Genomic DNA, 21693 nt, shown 5'->3' on the forward strand with positions numbered 1-21693 from the left:
TGAGTTAGGGCACTACGGCGGTAAGCATGTTTAATGAAAGGCAATAAAGACTTTTATGAAAGCAGACTATATGGTAAGCATTTTGCTAAAATTACGTAACTTAATCCTTTGGCATAGGTGTTCTCATTCACAATTTTTGGCAACAAGACCGCTGCGGTGAAGGTCTGGCCAGTTCAGTGGGAAGGGTTAGAATCGCAGACATTTCAGGACCCTCAGAGGCCGCCTGAGGGAAGGCCACAGTGACGTCACAGAATCTCGGTTCGGACATTCTCAGGGACCAGCTTTGTCTCAGTGGCCCACACTGGAGCCCACAAAGAACCACTAGCAAATGGGGTGGAAAAGGTGGCGTAGGTGCCTGGGCGTCTGTTTTCTCCGCGTGGGGACACACGTGCTCGCTACGTAGGAAATCCCACCCAGCGACGCCCGAGGCCCGCCAGCCCGACCTCTTCCAGCCTCCGCATTCAGGCGACCAGGGCGCAGAGGACGCAGCCCTGGCCCGGGCACCACCGCCGCAGCCCCGGGAGCTCGAGGCCAGGGAGAGTCGGTTGGGGTCACGCTAAGGCGGGAATGTACCAGGACATTCTCGGCCAGGAGAAAACAACCACTCGGAAGACCCCTGCCGCAGGTCTCCGCACTAGCTCTTCTTCTTGGGAAATGGGTCGCCCCCCAGAGCGCAGGCGCCCACAAGGAACCGCGCTTCCCTCCCAACTTCTGGAGGGCGAAAGGGGCGGGTCCAGGGAGGCAGTCGCTGAAGCCCCGCCCCGCCCGCGCGGCCTGCCGGATTCGCCCCGCCTCCTGTGCGCCGCGAAAGGCCCTTCTTCCTCCTGCGCCACAGTCCGGGCGGCGGCCCTGGTCGTGGGTTGTACTGCGAAGCTCGCGTGGAAGGCGGCGGGCGCGGGTCCCGGCCATACGGAGAGCGCGCTGCGCGCCCCCTTCTCCCCGGGATCGACGGGCCGCGGAAGTGACGTGTGCAGGAGCAGGAGCTCGTTTGAATCGGTTCCCGGGTGATCCTCGCGCCCGGCGCTGCTCGGCCGCCGCCTCCGCCACTGAGGGAGGAGCTGCAGCGCGCCGGGCTAGAGGCCTCGCGCCGCCCCGGGGGCTGGAGCTAAAGGCGCCGAGCGGAGCCTGCACCTCGGCCCCGAGCCGGCCGCGGTAGAGGCCGGCGCTGCCGTTTTTTCTCCTTTCCCCCAATATGGCAGCGGCGGGCGGCGGCGGGCCCTCGGTGGGAACTGGAGAGGACGGCGGAGGCGACGGCTGCAGGACGGTGTACTTGTTTGACCGGCGGGAAAAGGAGTCCGAGCTCGGGGACCGGGTGCTGCAGGTCGAGGAGCGCTCGGACTACGCAAGGTTCCGCGCCTCTGTGTGTCAGGTACGCCAAGGGTCCGAGGAGGGATGCGCGGGTAGAGTTTGGGTTGGGAAGGTGACGAGACACTCAACTTGCTCACCAAGGGCAATAAACCTGTCACCTGGCCCTAGTTCTGCGGCCTTGGCTTCTCTCTGCCGGGTGCCCGCCATGCCCGTGGCCGGGCGGCTGGAAGCCTTGGGCTGGTCCCAGCCTCGGCCTGGGAGTGTAGAGCCAGCAACTCCGTGGGCCTCCCCCCTGCCCTTTTACGGGGTTGGGGTCGGGGTGGCCCTCGCTGCCCGGGATTTCTTAACCTCGCGTTTAATTGGTCCGTGGCGACCTTAGTACTCTAAGCCCTTAGTACTCTAAACCCATCTTCCAGGAGGAAAAAGTCACTGTGTCTCTTTCGTGAGTTACTTTTTGTTTTAAAATAGAGAACAGAGTTGTAACCCGATGGCTCTGTTATGACTTGCGATGGTTGGGAGTTCTGAAATTCCTGGAGTCGGTTTACCTCAGGTTCATTAAATGATCCAATAATTTCCCCGGTCGTCCTGTCAAGGTCCTTCTTTCCCTGGTGGAAGCACTTGTCTGAGTTAGCTTCGCAGGTGGAGCTGCCCTTCTGGTTTTCTGAACCGTAGCCCTTGAGAGTTTTAGAACTAACTCGAAAGGTGTCTGTGGGTAGCTGTGAAACATCAAAGAAGGGTGTGTGTGTGTGTGTGTGTGTGTGTGTGTGTGTATATATACGCTATATATATAGTGTGTGTATATATAGTGTATATATATATGTGTGTGTGAGATGTGTATATGTGTGACTATATATATTTGTATATGTATCTCGACTGTGTTAGTTTGCTTTAAAAACTGATTGTGTAGGAAAAGCTACTTTAAACTGTCAAGTGTCTTCTAGATATGTGGCGGTGGTGGTGCCTGAGCTAAAGAAAGGATATAGCCCTGTGCTGCTTTAACCACATGAAGTTCTTTTTAAGCTACAAAGCTACTTAGCTTCCAAGGAAAGAGAACTTTGTGTTGAAGCATTGTTTTAATTTGGTGGGGTTGGTGATTTAGTACTGTTCTAGACACACAACTCTGTGTAGTTTCTGAAATAATTGAAATCAATATCTGTAGAATAAGAGCGACCTAAGAGCAAGGACTCTGGTTTGTTCACGGCTTTATTCCCAGTGTGTAGAACTGTGCCTGGCACATGGCAAATACCAAAATCATAAACAGTGCATTCATTCCGTGCCTGGAAGTAATAGATTCCCATGTATTTGAAAACCGAATGAATGCTCATCTTTTTTTGATGAATGTTTCCAAAACCATTCCACAAAAAGGGAACTCTTTATGTTCATTATTTTTATTGTTAAAAAATCGGCACATTAAAGAAAATATGGAACAGAGGGGAGAGGAAAAGAAACCTTTACTATAACATTTATAAATACTGGTAGCACTTGGAGTTGTTTTTTTGTATCCTTATCCGATTTAAAAAAATTTTTTTTTTAACATTTATTTATTATTGAGAGAGAGCACGAGCGTGGGAGGGGCAGAGAGAGGGGGAGACACAGAATCCCAAGCAGGCTCCAGGCTCTGAGCTGTCAGCACAGATCCCGAGGTAGTGCTCAAACTCAAACCTAGAGATCATGACCCGGGCAGAAGTTGGATGCTTAACCGACTGAGCCACCCAGATAACCCTACCCCGATTTTTTTTTTTTTTTATTGTTGTGACGCGCGTTTGCATTCTATTTTTTCAGTTAATATTGTCAGCATTTTTCTATTTTAATGCAAGTCTTCATAATCAAAGTTTGAAATAGTTTGTTTCGTACCACTGTTTACATAACCAAATCCCTTCTTTTTGTCAACATTTACGTTACTTTCAATTTTAAGTAATTCCAATGTAAGCATCTTTGAATACATCGTGTTTTATGTCTTTTTCTTTTGTTTAGAAACTTGAAAGTGAATTTTCTGTATCAAAGGTCAGGAATATTTTTAAAGCTCTTGATAGGTATTTTCAGATTTGTTTTCAATAACATTGTACTAATTCACTCCCTCTTTAGAAATAAATTCTCCCTTGTGAAAAGTGTCACTAACTGTTATTTAGGGGAAGTATTATTACAGAAGTGATAACTCACTTTTAGAGATGGTGACTCACTTAAGTAGAACAGTACAGTCTTGAATTAGGATTCAAACCCAGAACCCATATTTTTTCTGTTATACCACTTTGCCTCAAATTAAGTTGTTATAGGGAATAGATGTATTTATTCCATTCCTTCAGTATCTTAATTTGAAAACCAAACAAAATCTTTCTTTTGACTAATTCTTTCCTCCTCCTTCCCACTTTTTTCTGTTGGAAGAGACAAAGGTGAAATTTGATCAGAGGGAGAGGGAAGAACTAGTTAAGGAAAAAGAATGGAAGGCTAACTTTTTTTGCAGAATTTATTTATTTTTTTAAATTTTTAATGTTTGTTTATTTTGGGGGGGGGGTGGAGGGGCAGAGAGGGAGGAAGATACAGAATCTGAACCGGTCTCCAGGCTCTGAGCTGTCAGCACACAACCCAATGCGGGGCTCAAACTTGGGGACTGCGAGATCATGACCTGAGCCGAAGTCAGACGCTTACTCGACTGAGCTACCCAGGTGCCCCACAGAATTTATTTTTTAAAGCATCATTAGATTATGTAACCTAATCCCATAACCTTGCCTCCATTACCTACATGAAGAACTGCATTAAATTACTGAATTAAGTCCAAGATTACACAGTTAATAAGCACTGAAACTAGGGTTAAATCTAGGTCTCTTTGATTCTGAAGCTTGTATTTTTATTTAAAAAAACCTCCACAGTGCCCACGTTATTTACTACAGCCTTTATTTTCCTTGTTGGGGAGGAGGCAAAATAATGCACTAAGTAAAAGTTTTTCATTAAAACTTGAACTAATAAGTATTTGTAGTGCTAGAAAGTATTATGTATTCTAAACTGTTATTTGGGAAAAGTTCACTTTGTGGAAAAAGGGAGCAGTCAAGAGGAAAGAAGAAAGTTGAAAAAAAAAAAAGGAAGGAATAGATTTGGAAGAATCCCTTACACTTGTGATACGCAGCTATTGACTTCACCTGAGCCCTTGTGGCCTTGCAGAATCATAGAAGATGATTCATTTGGCTAGCTCTTCAGAATATATCCAGACATTAAGTCCCAAGTATGCAAACCTTCCTCTCCATCTCCAATTTTGAGGAAATGTTTACTTTTTTCTTTGTGTGGTTCCACTATACGTTGTTACTCTACCATGGCACCTTACTCTACCATGATACTTAAAAAAATCTGTATGCTTGTTGAGGGCAGGAGCTTTACCACTAGTTAGTTTATAGCTGTTAAGTGAATCACTCTCTTCCTTTTAAAAAAATTTGGTACATAGGGTACACATATTAAAAATTCTGGGGGGCTCCTGGGTGGCTCAGTTGGTTGAGTGTCTGACTTCTGCTCAGGTCATGATCTCGCGGTTCATGAGTTCAAGCCCCACGTCGGGGTCTGTGCTGACAGCTCAGAGCCTGGAGCCTGCTTTGGATTCTGTGTCTCCTTCTCTCTCTGCCCCTCCCCCACTTATGTTTTGTCTCTCTCTGTGTCTCAAAAATAAATGTAAAAAATTTTTTTAGAAAAATTCTGAAGATGGGGGTGCTTGGTTGGCTCATTTGGTGGAGCATGTGACTCTCGCTCTTGAGGTTGTGGGTTCGAGCCCCAAGTTGGGTGTAGAAATTACTTAAAATCTTTTTTTTTTTTTTTAATTTTTTCAACGTTTATTTATTTTTGGGACAGAGAGAGACAGAGCATGAACGGGGGAGGGGCAGAGAGAGAGGGAGACACAGAATCGGAAACAGGCTCCAGGCTCCGAGCCATCAGCCCAGAGCCTGACGCGGGGCTCGAACTCCCGGACCGCGAGATCGTGACCTGGCTGAAGTCGGACGCTTAACCGACTGCGCCACCCAGGCGCCCCGAAATTACTTAAAATCTTAAAAAAAATTATTTTTCCAGAAGATTAAAAGAAGCAAAAGTGGGTATAGGAAGGAATAAAATAGTAACCTGAAGAGAGTTAATAAACTTTGATAATATCTTCCACCATTGCTTAGCCTTGAAATCAGCTTTGAGTTTCTTAGAGGTCAAAACAAGGAAAGATAATTGATAGAAAAACTACAGTGTCTATAAAATAAAAACATTCCGTTTGCTAGTGAAGCAAAGCTTTGATTTGAGAAATAATTTTCCCTAGATTCCTTTGGAATCCTCATAATACGGACAACGTCCTTAAAGAGAGGAAAGGCTGCTGCTCATTTCCTTTAATGCAAGGTAGGGTATGTGTTATTTAGGGTAATGCAAGCTGCTTTAACCAGTAACCACTCGGATATTTTTAAGTTTTTTTTTTTTTAAGTTATTTATTTTTGAGAGAGAGAAAGCATGGGTCAGGGAGGAGCAGGGAGAGGGAGAGAGAGAATCCCAAGCAGCCTCCACTCTGTCAGTATGGAGCCCGATGTGGGGCTTAATCTCTCGAACTGTGAGATCATGACCTGAGCCAAAGTTGGATACTTGACCACCTGAGCCACCCAGGCACTCCTCAAATTTTTTTCTTCTTTTTTTTTTTTTCTTAGAAATTTCTCACTCACGTGCAGTATGGGTGTTACTGGTCTGTGGGTGATTCAGGGACATAACCTGCACATTAGGTATAATGTCAAAGGACAAATTAAAGGCTAGTTTGCAGAGTTTCAGAACAGTGCATCGCAGTATGTAGTTTCTGACTTAATCTATGGATGAAATTTAAAGTATTTGAAGACTTTATGGACTCAATTTAGTTAGCCGTTAAGAAATATTTAAAATTGGCTTTTGAGGAAGGTTGGACAACAGGTAGCTTGAAGGTGACCTAAAGAGATGGAAGGCAGGTAATTTTTATTACCCATTAAAGGCAGATCTGTCTGCTTTACCAATTAACCCAGAAAACGATGGGATCAAAGTATTCTTTTAAAAATGAAAAAACCTAGGGGCGCCTGGATGGTTCAGTCGGTTGAACGACCCACTTCGGCTCAGGTCATGACTTCAAGGTTTGTGAGTTTGAGCCCTGTGTCAGACTCTGTGCTGACAGCTCAGAGCCTGGAGCCTGCTTCTGATTCTGTGTCTCCCTCTCTCTCTGCCCCTCCCCCACTCGTTCTCTCTCTCTCTCTCTCTCTCTCTCTCTCTCTCTCTCTCTGTCTCAAATAAATAAACATTAAAAAAAATCTAATCAAGTCTCTTGCCCAAATAGAATGTTATTCTGCTTTCTTATAGGGAAAGGCAGAGTAAGTGTATCTGTATTCAAGGCCAGGTTAATACAAAACATGAAAGACTTTATGTCTTGATAAGATAGGATTTAGACTAAAAATATGGAGAGAGAAGGATATGCCGTCTTGAATAAAAGCAAAATGAATTATGTAAAAATGTAATTTATATTTGCCAAATATCAAAGATTTAAAAATATTGAGAAAAATTATGATTTCAAGAAATAATTCTCATATACAGAATTATAGGTAAGGAAGACAAAAGAAAGCTTAGTATCTTAGTTGAATAATAACAGATTAATGGAGAGAGTGTATGGAATTATTAGATATAATTCAGATGCATGTAAATCTTAAAAATTCAACTTGGCACATAGTTTTTCAGTAACTGTAAGAACAGACTTTATTCTGCAGGGTACGTAAGCACATGATCTAGCAATTGGGCACTGTAGAAATAAAGTAGTACTGAACTAAAAAGTAAAGACTCATTACACAAAACTAATAAAGGTCTGTAAAGCCAGTTTATTTGTTAAACAAGTACAGTTTTATTCCCCATCAGTTTATGTCCATAGCTTCATTTCTGTGGGGTGGAATTCCATAGGATATGACTATCTTTAATTTTAGTAAAGTATACCAGATTGCTTTCCTTTTTTTTTTTTTTTTTTTTTTTTACAGTTTTTTAGGTAACCTCTGTATCTAACATAGGGCTTGAACTCACGACCCCAAGAGCATCAGTCACATGCTCTTCGGACAGGGCCAGCCAGGCACCCCCAGATTGCTTTTCAATATAGTTGTATTGATTATCAGTCTTTTTTTTTTTTTTTAATAAATATTTATTTTTGAGAGAGCATGAGTGGGGGAGGGGAAGAAAGAGAAGGCGACAGAGGATCCAAAGTGAGCTCTGTGTTGACAGCAGTGAGCCCAGTGTGGGGCTTGAATCCACAAACCCTGAGATCATGACCTCAGCCATCGGGTGCCCAACCGATTGAGCCATTCAGGTGACCCTAATTATCATTTTATTAATAGTGTATAGGCCCAGTGTCCCTGTGTGGAGACCTGTACTTTATATTATCAGGACTTAAAATTTTTGCCGACCTCATGGGAATAAGTTGTTTTAATTTCTCTACTAGTGAGGATGAGTGTATCTTCATATTTTCTATTTTTTTCCTTTATGGCTTGCACTTTTTGTATATTTTCAGAAATCCTTTTCTCTGTCTTCTCAAAATTATTCCTCTGTGTTCTCCTCTAAAATTTGGGTTAACATACAGCATCTTTTTTTTTTTTTTAATTTTTTTTTCAACGTTTATTTATTTTTGGGACAGAGAGAGACAGAGCATGAACAGGGGAGGGGCAGAGAGAGAGGGAGACACAGAATCGGAAACAGGCTCCAGGCTCTGAGCCATCAGCCCAGAGCCTGACGCGGGGCTCGAACTCCCGGACCGCGAGATCGTGACCTGGCTGAAGTCGGACGCTTAACCGACTGCGCCACCCAGGCGCCCCAACATACAGCATCTTTAATTCTCTTGAAATTTCTTTTTGTGTATGTTAAGATGGGGATCTTATTTTACCTATTTTTATGCAGTTATCTAGTTTCAGTATCATTCATTGAAATTATTCTTTCCGCACCAATTTATAATGTCACCTCCTATTTCCATGTATATATGTGTGGGTCTGTATCACGATCCACTGTTCTCTTCCACTGGTCTGTTATAGTATATTTTATGTTACACATTTCTCTTACGAAAAGCTTCAAACATAAAGAGAGAATAGTATAATGAGCCCACATTAACTCATCATCCAGATTCAACAGTTACCAAGTATTTTACCACACAAGTATCATTTTTGTCTTTTGTGGCATATTCCAGTTCTTGGTTCACTTTACTCCTAGCTTTTCACATGGATTTCTGTGATCACACCATCAAAATTAACATCTTAAAATATTGTCTGATAGCTTTGTTCATATACAGGTATCTCTGATTATTTCAAAATGTCTTTTTATAATTGGTTTTTTAAAATCAAGATTCCATCAGGGTCCTCATGTTGAATTTGTTTTTTTATATTATGAATTTAGAGCATTTCAGCACAACTGTCTTTCCCCAATCTCTCAGTTTTTCTTGACCTTTGCCTGTTGAAGAAATCAAGCAGGTTTTTCTTGAATAGTGCACATTATGGATTTGTGCTCCTTCATGGTGTAATTTAACTTGTTCTATCTCCATATGTCCTGTAAACAAGTTATTTTTAAAGGTTTATAAGCAAAATTTAGGTTCAACTTCTTTGAGGTTTGGAGGCAAAGAATACCTCATAGATAGGTGGTGCTGGTACTTTATGTTACATTGTATCAAGAGGCATGTAATAAACCAATATTTCTCCCACTCTTAGCAGTGCTAAGATCATATTAGCATTCAAGTGGGATTCAGGTGGTTTCACCTGGATCCCTCCATAACAAAATTTGATCTGATAGTTCATCCATTAATGGTGATATTTTGATTGCCATTCCTCCTGTATTTATTAGCTGGAATTCTCTAAATAACAACTTTGCCTCATCAATTAGAGCTCTTTGGTTACCCCTAAATACAGTTGGTACCAAAAAGGCAGGATAAATGCTGTGTTTTTTCCCTTAATGTCTTTTTAAGTTTAATTATTTTGAGAGAGAGTGCATGAGAGCACACAAGCGGGGAAGGGCAGAGAGAAGAAACAGAATCCCAAGCAGGCTCCATGCCATCAACACAGAGCCCTACAAGGGGCTGGAACTCAGGAGCTATGAGATCATGACCTGAGCTGAGATCTAGAGTACTCAACCAACTGTGCTACCCAGGCGCCCCTTTATTTTTTCCCTTTAGTCAGTGTTTAGAGTAAGGAGTTGGTGCTTTAACAAGTTTCAGTGGGAACCAATAAGGGTTTAGTATCGCTATTGAAGATTTGAGTGAGTATCATCAGTCTAGTTGTCCGTCCCACCCCGGTGGCAAAGTTGGTCTAAGATTAGTCCATCATTACTCAAAGCAGAGGTCATTCTTTCCACTTAACTATACATTGTTGTATTGTTTAATTTTAGAAAGAGCATATGTCTTTTAATTGTAAAGATATGTAAAATTTTAATGGAAATGTTAACTCATTTTTCTTACTGTCATTTTTTGATCAGTTGTAAAATGTCTATTTTTTGTATGTTCATTGGTCATTCATTTGTATTTTTTCCTTTTGATCGTGGTTTTTTGTTCTTTTCTCTTTGTTGATCTTCGTCTTGTTTCAGGAAGGCTTTTGGTTTCCTAAGGATGCTCTTTGTCTCCTGTTGGAATTCCCTCTCAGAATTTATAATTAGCCTTAATTTTTTAAAGTTACTCTTTTGGAAGGGGTTATAATAGATTAAAGAGATTCTTTAATACAGAAAATCCTGCATAGCATGGCTATTCTTACCTCTGTGTTATAAATATTAACTTCTCCTTTTTTCTAGTACTTTTCGTGTGTTTAAGTATTTAATCTATATGAGCATAAGTGTTAATGCTTTGCTTCAAATGAGTTTACTTATGTGTTGACATGAAATAGCATGCCTTTTGCCTAGGAGGCCCTGCTCATATTAAAACTCTTTTGAAATATTTCGTCTAATCATCATGTTCCTAGGTGGCTTTATATGCCAGTAGAAGAAAAAACAACCTTGTTAAGCAAATAGGTAATTAATAGGTAGAGCTGTCCTAATTATGCAGAGGAAAAATTTTTAAATATCAAGACTTACATTTCTTAGGCAAATACAGTAATTGTTACAGGGTTATGATATACTATCAATATTTTCATATTCTTATGAACTTGAATGATGTATTTATTTCCTTTGTGTAATAATTGATTTTATTCCTATTATTTTGGATAGACACTTGGCATTTCACCTGAAGAGAAATTTGTTATTACAACAACAAGTAGGAAAGAAATTACCTGTGATAATTTTGGTAAGCAGTGTTTAATTGATGCTTTTATATTTAGTATATTCTAGTATATTATAGGGCAGTAACTATTTTATTACACAGATAAACATCTAAAATTATTGATAATTTTGGTTACTTTCGTGGAGTGGAGGGGGAAACTGATTATATGTGCACAGTTTGTGTAGAGGTCATATTTTTCAAACAAGATTATAGAAAAATAGTTGTCATTTACAGCTGCAGAAGATGAGATGTTGTGTGATACTTGGCCACATTTCTTTTACATGGGCCCTCAAGAAGTTAATTCTCACCAACTTAGATTCTTCCACTGTCTTTTTTTTTTTTTTAATTTTTTTAATGTTTGTTTATTTTTGAGAGAGAGACAGAGTGTGAGTGGGGAAGGGGCAAAGAGAGGGAGACACAGAATCCAAAGCAGGCTCCAGGCTCTGTACTGTCAGCACAGAGCCAGATGCGGGGCTCAAACTCCCGAACCGTGAGATCATGACCTGAGCTGAAGTCGGACGCTTAACTGACTGAGCCACACAGGTGTCCCCCACTATCTTTTTTTTTTTTTTATCCAATTAAATTCCAGGACCTGCCAGTTTTTGTGCTTGATTACTTTTTTTTTTTTAATTTTTTTTTCCAACGTTTATTTATTTTTGGGACAGAGAGAGACAGAGCATGAACGGGGGAGGGGTGGAGAGAGAGGGAGACACAGAATCGGAAACAGGCTCCAGGCTCCGAGCCATCAGCCCAGAGCCCGACGCAGGGCTCGAACTCACGGACCGCGAGATCGTGACCTGGCTGAAGTCGGACGCCCAACCGACTGCGCCACCCAGGCGCCCAATGTGCTTGATTACTTTTGAATTTAGTTCTTTGTCTGATTTCCTGTGATAGTTTAACTTATTAAGAATTGAGTGTTTTAGATGAGTGGAAATATTTGGGCCAATTCCACTGTACTATCCTTAATAAAACACAACTGAATTTATAGATAGATCCATTGTGTGAGGGTTTGCCTGTACCATCTCTAAAGATATCTTATAGATATAATTTGCATATTCAGAATTATAAATTCATTGTGTTTCTGATACTAGTGTAGCACTTAAGTTATTACTTCTTAATTACAGATGACACTGTTAAAGATGGAGTCACTCTATACCTGCTACAGTCAGTCAATCAGTTACTACTTACAGCTACAAAAGAACGAATTGACTTCCTACCTCACTATGACACACTGGTTAAAAGTGGCATGTATGAATATTACGCAAGTGAAGGACAAAATCCTTTGCGTAAGTATTACATCTGTACTAATTTTGACAAACTATTACTATACTTTATCCCTTGACCACATGTTGCATTCCTTCACTTTTTAAAAATTCTATTTCTACTTTACTAGAAGATATGACTGGTCATTGTGAACTTCCTTGCTTCAACCTCTTCATCACAATATGTTTCTTTTTCTATCTAAGTCTTCAGAGTAAAGATACCTCTCTTTTAAAACTAATCTAGTTAGTATTACAATTTCTTCCACTTTAACGAATAAGAAATATTGTACCTACATATCTTTCCATCTCTTGTATACTCTGATTTATTCTTCCTGGCTTCCTGTAGACCTCTCCTAATTGAGAAAATTTTTTTTTTATGTTACAAATTTGTATACCTGAACTGCACAAGTAAGTGGTTTTTGGTCTGGTCTGCATTTCTTGTTTCTTTCTACCATTACTTCTCACTACTTTTTATCCTACCTTTGGATTGTTTGCTAATGACCTTTATATAAATCAGTTGATTTAGAGAGTCTTTTCTGTCTGGATCCTGCCAGTGTGTTCAGTACTACTTAGATATTCATTATAAACTTATTAAAAATATTTTTCTCATTGTATGCATTATAGTTTGTAGGAAATTAGAATACATAGATAAGTAAAAAGAACATAGAGAACATCATATCTCTATCACACAGATATAACTACCACTTACACTTTGGTGTTTATCATTTCCGACCCTTTCATAACTTTTTTAGTGGTTTTATATGGTGCATACTTCTTTAATCTACTTTTTTGTTTAAAATAAAATGAACATGTTTAATAAATATGTCGGTGTATATTTGTTTTTAATGTTTATACATTATTTACATAAATTTCTTTGAACAGTGTTCTACTGTTAGACATTTTTAGTCTTTTTTATGTTACACATGACTGAATATTCTTTTGTCTAAATCTTTGTACACATCCTCACCTGAAGTACTGGTATTACTCCTGTCAGCTGCAGTGGCAGGCTCTGTGCCAAATGCTTTATGAACATTATCTCATTTAATCCTTAATCCCATGTAGTAGTTAATGTTAGGTAATGACCCTACTTTGCAGAAGAAACTGAGGCTAAGAGATTTTAGGTAGTTTGACAAAGGCCACCCTACTAGTAAGTGTTGGAGCCAGGATTTGAACCCTAGCAGAGGAAGAACTACCGAACTTGAACTCCTAACCGTTATATTTATTACCTCTGATGTTCATTATATACAAGAAAGCTACCATCTTATTTCTCCCATCTTAAAAACATCATACTTACTTACACCAGCTACTGCCCAGTTTTTGTTCCAGTTTACAGCAAAACTCCTTAAAAGAGTTGACTGTATTTACTGTCAGTAGTGTCGCTCCTCTTCCCATTCTCTCCTTTTCACTCTCTTGTATTTTTTTTTTTAAAGAGAGTGCGAGCCAGGGGAGAGTGGTAGAGAGTATCTTAAACAGGCTCCATGCTCAGTGAGGAGCCCAACAGGGAGTTTGATCCCACAACCCTGGGGCCATGGCCTGAGCTGAAATCAGGAGTTATATGCTCAACTGACTGAGCCACCCAGTTGCCCCTGTACTTACACTTTGAAAGTCTCCAGTGACTAAATCCAATGATCAGTTTTCAGTTCCCATTTTACTCAAGGCATTGACAGTTTATCACTTCTTCCTCCTTGATAAAATAATCTTCACTTAACTTTTGAGAAACCATACTCTATTTTGTTTCTACCTCACTGTCTTCTCTGTAGTCTTCTCTCTCCATCTTCTTTTTTTCTTCTTTTTCTTTTTTTCTTTAATTGAGATATAATTGACCTCCCTCCTCAACCTTCTTAATCTTGAAGTGCCTCAGGGCTTAGTTCCTTGGTTCCTTATCTTATTTAGTCATCCTATCCAATGTCACTGTTCTAAATACCATCTTTATGGCAGTGACTCCTAAATGGAGGTGATAGAAATGGTAGTTTTTAGTTAAATATTGATAATAATGTCAGACTTCTCTCCTGAATCCCAGTTTTGTCTGTGCAGCTGCCCATATGTTATCTCCGCTAGAAAACCTAAGATGGGAGCCCTGATCTGATCAATGAATCCTAACTACACATAATTTTCCCATCCAAATTGATTATCACTGTTTTTTTAGTTGCTTAGGCCAAAAATCAAATTGATCTTTCATTCAGTCTGTCAGAAAGTTCTGTTGGCGCTATCCTCAGTGTGTATCTAGAAATGACAGTTTCTGTTTCTTTAAACCTGATCTCGAGGAATCATCACCTAGATTATATAGTGAACTCTTAATTCATTTCTATCTTTTCATGCCTGTCCACGTAAGGTTTGAGAAGTCAGATTGTGTTACTCTTCTGCTGAAAACACTGATGGTTCCCCATTTCACTGAGAATAAAAGCCGAAGTCTTTTTAATCATCTATATGGCCTTTGTAGCTCTGCTTTGTGAGTTCTCTGCCTTTGTCTCAACTCTTCTTTTTGCTTGTTCGTTTTACCCCAGTTCTAGCTCTATACTTAGCTTAGGGCCTTCTGCCTGTAATACTCTTTGTCCAGATAGGCCCTGTCTCGTTGCCTCACCTCTTTGAAGTTTTGTTTATTACCTTCTTAACAAAAATTAACCTGCTTAAGATTGCAACTGTGTTTCCTTTGTGCCTTTACTGTTAGTCTCTTTGCTCTTTCTTTTCTCCATCACGTATACAACTTTCTAACATGATTATGATTATATTACATTTTCCATCTCTCTCATCATTTTCCATCTTTTAAAAAAAAATTTTAATGTTTGTTTATTTTTGAGACAGAGAGGGTGAGCAGGGGAGGGGCAGAGAGACAGGAAGACAGAATCCAAAACAGGCTTCAGGCTCTGAGGTGTCAGCACAGAGCCTAATGTGGGGCTTGAATTCACCAGGAGTGAGATCATGACCTGAGCTGAAGTCAGATGCTTAACCAACTGAGCCACTCAGGCGCCCTGATTCTTCCATCTTTTAATTAGAATGTTAACTCCACAAGATTAGGACTCTTGTCTGTTTTGTTCTATCCCTAGAATAATGGCTGAAAATAGTAAGTGTTTAAATACTTGCATATTGAATGAACTTGTAATTCTTTCTCTGGAGATAGATTTCTAAATATATAATTATAGAGTGAATAGGTAGTTCATTTTCAAGATTTGATATAAATTTAATTGCCTTCCAGATTAGTTGTGCTAGTCATCATTCCTGCTGTCATATGAAAAAGAAAGTCTCCCTGTTTAAGTTCTTGCTTTGATTACTGTGACTTTACATTCCTAGGTCTTTCCCTCCTTTTGTTTCATTGGCCTTTGGTGGTGCTTCTTACTATCCTTGACCATATAGTGGATATTTCTTCAAGTCATGCTGCTCTTTGTTTATACTTTTCTCTTAAGTGATCCAAGCCTTAACTGTTCTGTCAGTGAAGCAAAAATCCTTACCTCTGGCTGTTTTTATTCTCTCAAGTATCTGTTCTAGCTCCCTATGGGCCACCTCTACTCACTGAATTTGATGTAGTAGTGGTGGGGCATTGCAGCTAAAATGGAATGATTGTTTTCCTTCCCCTCTAAATTTTTCCTTACTGGTAAATATGACCATTTATCAAGTCTTCTAGAGCAAAGACTCAAAACCATCTTGAATTTTTTTCCTTTGTTCATTCATATTTCTGCAGATACCAAATTCTTCCCTCCAAATTTCTCTTAATTCTTTCTTTTCCTCCCATTTCTTACAATGTTCCTCCTCCATTTTCTAGACATTACCATTGGCCAGATCCTTATATGTAATCTGATTTGTGGTAACTTCTTTGTAGTTTATAAACATAGCCATTCTGTAAGTGTTTAGACTTTGGAATGCTTGCTGGGGTGCTACTCTGTGGATTAATTTATAGTGTTGGGTTATGCTTCAGGGAAAGTAAGAGACATAAATTTGGTATGTTGCCCTTTTTAATTAAGGAAATAAAAGTGGAAAATAGTTTTAATAGTGACCTTGAAGAAAAGAGAATATTAGGTGATAATAGTGAGCCGTTAAGAAGTTGAATATCAGCTTGGTTGTTGTAGAAAATAATTAGCAGTTCTCTGTTAAACAGACATGTTCTGCCATTTGACAAGTTGCTGTTAGTTACAAGATTTCCATATCTAAATTAGTTCTTAATAGACACTTTTATAGTTGCTTTAGATTTGCCCCTTCATCTCTAAATGTGTTTACTTTTGACTTGTGCATGATGTATTACATACCACGAACTAGTATTTGATTTTATGGTTATGGTCTTCTGTTTGTCTTCTATGTCTGTATGTCTGTCTTTAGATTATAAACTCCTTGAAGCCAGGAATCATGGCTGGCTGACTCATGCCGTTTAGTGCCTTACAAGTACTGGGTGATGACTGCTTTTTTATGCGGTGGTGATTGGTGATGATGCCTTTATTATGTATTATATCATTAGGATCAGGATAATACTTTAATTCTAGCTCTTTGGAAAATAAAAGTGATGGCTTAAGGTACTTCAGAGTTTCTTTTACTTTGTACTTTTAAATGAAGTATTTGGGAGGGAAAAGTTAAGCAGTGATGTCTTCTCATTCTCTTCCAGCATTTGCTCTTGCCGAATTAATTGACAATTCATTGTCTGCTACTTCTCGAAACACTGGTATTAGAAGAATACAGATCAAATTGGTAAGAAAATAATATTATAAAGAAATTTTACTTTTCCTTTTATAGAAGTACCGTAAGTTCATTGTAGAAAAATTAGAAAATAAGGTCAAAAACTAAAAGTAGAAATAATTATTTGATGTCTCTTCATTGTTAAAATTTTTTATGTGCCCTTTTTTCTATGCATATATGTATGTATGTATATATATATATATGTGTGTGTATGTGTGATCATAGCTTACATTTTGTTTTTTGTGATCTTCTACTTTCCCTTGACAGTACGTTGTAGACATTTGTCATATGAATATTCTGCAGTATAATGTTGTTATAGTTTCATTTATTGGTTATATGATAAATTATGTAATCTACTATTGTTGAACATTTAGATTTTTTTCTGTATTTTTGCCATTGTGAGGAATGCTGGCATGATTGATAGGTCTTTGTACATGTATCTAGTTCCTTAAGCTAAATTCTGAGGTATGGAATTTCTGGATTAAAGGACACGAAGAATTCTAAGGCCTTTGATTTATATAGCTGAAGTATCTTTTAGAAAGTTGTAATACATTTACACTTCCACCAGCAATGTGTGAATGAGCCCATTGAATTACTACTTTAATGTTTAACTTTTTATATTTTTAATATTGATTTGACTTTTCCTGTCTTTGTGAACTTATTTCATAGCTTTTTGATGAAACACAAGGAAAACCTGCTGTTGCAGTAATAGATAATGGAAGAGGAATGACCTCTAAACAGCTTAACAACTGGGCCGTGTATAGGTTGTCAAAATTTACAAGACAAGGTGACTTTGAAAGGTTAGAAAACCTTACTCACTTTTTTGATGGGGAGCTGGGAATTTTAATAAGGATGGGAACTCTAATATGTCTTTAGTTAAATGTGGTACATTGGAGGTTTTGACATTATCAGCATATATATTGTCAGCATATATACTTAGATTTTTATATTATTGAGTTTTTATTATCAGTACTTAGAAATAGTCAAAATTACATAATATTTTGCCCTTCCACTGAAGAAATATTTTTGCATTTCCTAAGATACGTAGAAGCTATTATGATATATTAAGTACTTTGGACCTTTCACCCTTTCCTTACTAAATTTTAATGAGAGCTTTGTGGTCTCTAGAGCAGTAGGATGGTTTTAAACTAGGCTTTAGAAATCACCCGATGTGATTTACAGAGTGTCTAATGAACCACATTTAGTTCTGTTGAGTCCACCATTGCTCTACTTGACAGGTCTCTGGTTAATAAAACATTCACAGCTGTTAGTGAATAGTGTCTAGTCAAGAGTTTTGTATCAGAATATGCTTATAGAAAATATCCTGAATGAGAATGTTATAGGGGAAACAAAATATACTAGAAGTTGTCAGGGTTATAAAGATTTAGGTCTTTGGGATATTAGCTGAATTCTAGTAAGAACTGTGACCCACAAGTCTTTTGGTATTTTCAGCTATGTTGTGTACTTCAGGTAGCACACTTGGGAAGAATCTGTTGTTGTTGTTATTATTATTTTTAAGTAATGTTTGTTCGTGTTCTGTTTTTTTCTTTTTGTCATGTCAAGGAGAATCAGTCAAATTTAGGGATTAATCTTAACATTGTTAAAAATTAATATAGTTCGCATATTTGCCTTCTTGTTTCTGAAATTTCAGCACCCACAGAATTTTTATCAAATTTGTACACACTTACAGTGTCATGGTTAGAGGCCATATAGTGAAGAAAGTCTCAGAAATCATTTGGCTTGGTTTGAATCTAGCCTTAATAGTTGCATGACATTGGTCAAGGTATTTTACTTCTTTGGGTTTCAGTTTACATATGTGTAAAATGTGGATAATACCTCATGAGGTTTTGTGAAAACCAAGTGAGTTAGTACACTGTAAAATCCTTAGAGCTTGGTTTATGGTAAGCAATGAGTAAATACAAGCTCTATAAGCTATCATTTTAGTTACTACTTTCTCACTGTTACCCTCAGACTTTTCTACAACCATTCTTTTTCATTATATTCATGAGTACATGTCATTTCAAGGATTTATAAAGTATCCACAGAGAAGGCAAAGACCATGGTCTTTTATAATGTAAGGATAGAATTTAGCATGCAATAGAAATATTAGGTATAAGGGAAAGGAGGACAAATAGTAGATTGGGCAAAAAAGGTAGAAAAATGTCATTTAAATCAAATGGAAGAGTAGAAACTATAGTGTTAGATTAAATTTTACCTGGATTCATGGAACATGGATGGACTCTCATTTTTCTCTAGGTCTTAGCACAATGTAAACTTTTAAACTTAAGTCAAACGTTAGGGAAATTTAAAATTTTTAACAGTCATTTATTTATTTTGAGAGAGTGTGAGTAGTGGAGAGGGAGAGAGAGAATCCCAGGCAGCCTTCATGCTCAGCGTGGAACCTGACATGGGGCTCGATCTCACAAGTCATGAGATCATGACCTGAGCTGAAATCAGGAGCCGGACACGCTCAACCAACTGAACCACCCAGGCACCCCAAGACATTTTATTTTTTGGTAGAAAGCTAACTGTTGCTGGTTTTGGTCCTAGCATTTTAGGTATCACTAAACAATCAGTTGTTGTAGCTACTATACACTCATAGTCTTTGAGTCTAATATCGGTCCCTTGACCCACCCACTCTGATTTTTGTTAACATCGGATGTTAACAAAGCTTATTCCCCTAGCTTCTGCTCTTGTAGAAGAAGATTATCAGTTGCTTTACTATTTCCAGTTTAGTTTTTACTGGCTACAAGAGTGGATGTCATAGGACACAGGCTATGGAAGACAAGGAAGGACAGCCTAAAATATAAAACAACTGACTCTCTAGGCCTGTAGGTTATGTTGTAGAGAGAAAAACAGAAGTAAAACACACAAAAAATTTATAAGCATTCCAGTCATGGATTATTGCTGTTAAGAAAATATTGGTGGGGAGAGAGGCGCCTGGGTGGCTCAGTCCGTTAAGCATCCAACTCTTGACTTCAGCTCAGGTCATGATCTCACGGTTCGTGGGATAGAATGCCTCATTGGGCTCCAAGCTGAGCATAGAACCTGCTTGGGATTCTCTCTCTCATTCTCTCTCTGTTTCTCCCTCGTTCACTCTTGCTCTCTGTCAAAATAAATGAATAAACATTAAAAAAAAAAAAACAGGGGCGCCTGGGTGGCTCAGTCGGTTAAGCGTCCGACTTCGGCTCAGGTCATGATTTCATGGTCCGTGAGTTCGAGCCCCGCGTCGGGCTCTGTGCTGTCAGCTCAGAGCCTGGAGCCTGTTTCAGATTCTGTGTCTCCCTCTCTCTGACCCTCCCCCGTTCATGCTCTGTCTCTCTCTGTCTCAAATAAACGTTAAAAAAAAAAAAAAAAATCAGGTGATGTGTTAGAGCCTGATGGGCATCTCTTACGTTAAAATCATTAGATAAGAGGGCCTCTTTGAGATTACATTGGTTGAGGCTTGAATGATTAAAAGAAAATAGCCAAGTGAAGATCTGGGGGAAGAATATTCCAAGTAGAAAGAATACCAGCAAAGACAAAGACCTTGAAAGTATTATCAGCTTGTTTTGATTGGGACAGAGCAAGGAGACAAGTGTGATTAGACCACAGTATATGGAGGGGAGAATAGAGGGAGATGAGGTGAGAGTTGTTACTTGCCAAAATTCTTTATAACTCTTGCTCAACCTTGGTACTCCTCTTCCACCCACCCTTTTTATTTTGAAAAAGTTAAAGCTAACAGGTTGAAAGAGCAGTATTAGCATGCACGTATCTTTCACCTAGATTTATTTGCTAAATAACACTTTGTCACATTTGTTATCTTCTGTCTATATGCATACTCACATTCCCTTCCTAAATCGTTTTAAAAATTAGATTCTTTATGAAATTTCACTACTAAATACTGCAGCAAGTATCTCTTTCACAGGGATATTCTCATAATGATAATACCATTATCACACCCAAGAAATTTATCATTGATTCAAAATATATAATGTTCATATTCAAGTTTTTCCCCTTTGTTATGTCTCTATGTTCTCCTTTACAATAATTTGTCATATATATGTCTTTAACAATACTAGTTTTTTGTGGAGTTCAGACTAGTTGTAGAAAGGTTCAAAACCTGGATCTGAGTGTTTCGTCAGTACTATTCTTTTCCTCAGCAGTTTATGAACATTGTCATACAGAAAAGTTGAAATTCTACAGTGATAACCCAGATATTCATACCTACATTCTTTTTTTTTTTTTTTAAATATAATTTATTGTCAAATTGGCTTCCATACAACACCCAGTGCTTATCCCAACAAATGTCCTCCTCAGTGCCCGTCTCATACCTATTTTCTACCATTGATTGTTGCTTTCCCACTAGTCTATCCTACTGATCTTCAGTTCAGGTTTTAAAATTTAATTCAAAATAAATTGCAGATATCTGTAAACTTTTTCCTAATGCTTAAAGCATTGATACCATTACTAGATTCTGTTTCTTTTGAGGTAAAATTTATATGCAGTGAAATGCTCACATCTGTCTTAAGCTTTTCATTGGATTTCTTTTTTTTTTTATGGTTCTATAATTTACATACCATAAAATTCACCATATTAAAGTGTACAATTTAGTAGTTTTGAGTATAGTCACAAAGTTGTGCATCATCACCACTAATTCAGAACGTTTTCATCACTCCAAAAGAAAAGAAACCTTTACTCATGGTAGTCACTTGTGTGTCCCCTCACCATCTCCCTCACTCTTAGCAATCGTTAATGTGCTTTCAGTAGTTGTTAGTCTAATTTTTAGTTGTTTTTGTAGGGATTACAATTAACATCTTACAATCCAGTTTGGATTAATAGCAATTTACTGTCTGGAATATACAAAAAATTTGCTTCTATATGGCTTTATTCTCCTCCTCCTCCTTTGTGTTGTTATTTTTATATAAGTGACATCTTTATACATCATAATTGCATCAACATAATTTTATAGTTACTGCTTTATGCAGTTATCTTTTAAATCAGAAGGGGGAAAAATCAGAAAGGATGTAAAAAGCATCATCTTTAGTAACTATTTTGGGCAGATCTACTAGCAACAAATTCCCTCAGTTTTTGTTTATCTGGGACTGTCTTAACCTTCCTTTATTTTTGAAAGTTGAGTTTTTTTCTTTTAATGCTTTGAACATGTTCACCTACTGCCTTTGGTTCCATAGTTTCTGATGAAGAATCAGCTGTTAATCTTATTGCATATCCCTTGTGTGTGACTAATCTCTTCTGTTTGCT

The 21693-nt window shown here is 38.5% G+C and overlaps 1 protein-coding gene across 1 annotated transcript in view; it reads left to right on the forward strand.

The window, feature by feature from the left end:
• The first annotated feature begins 849 nt into the window (after positions 1–849).
• The window catches only part of SMCHD1 (structural maintenance of chromosomes flexible hinge domain containing 1), a 158691-nt gene continuing 137847 nt past the window's right edge, over positions 850–21693 (forward strand). The window contains exons 1-5 of the mRNA XM_030335646.1: positions 850–1369; positions 10480–10555; positions 11656–11817; positions 16382–16464; positions 17122–17252. Coding sequence (XP_030191506.1) covers positions 1193–1369; positions 10480–10555; positions 11656–11817; positions 16382–16464; positions 17122–17252 — 629 coding nt within the window. The 5' untranslated portion in view covers positions 850–1192. The remainder of the gene's footprint in view (positions 1370–10479; positions 10556–11655; positions 11818–16381; positions 16465–17121; positions 17253–21693) is intronic.

Source organism: Lynx canadensis, chromosome D3 (assembly GCF_007474595.2).
Source record: "Lynx canadensis isolate LIC74 chromosome D3, mLynCan4.pri.v2, whole genome shotgun sequence".
NCBI lineage: Eukaryota > Metazoa > Chordata > Mammalia > Carnivora > Felidae > Lynx > Lynx canadensis.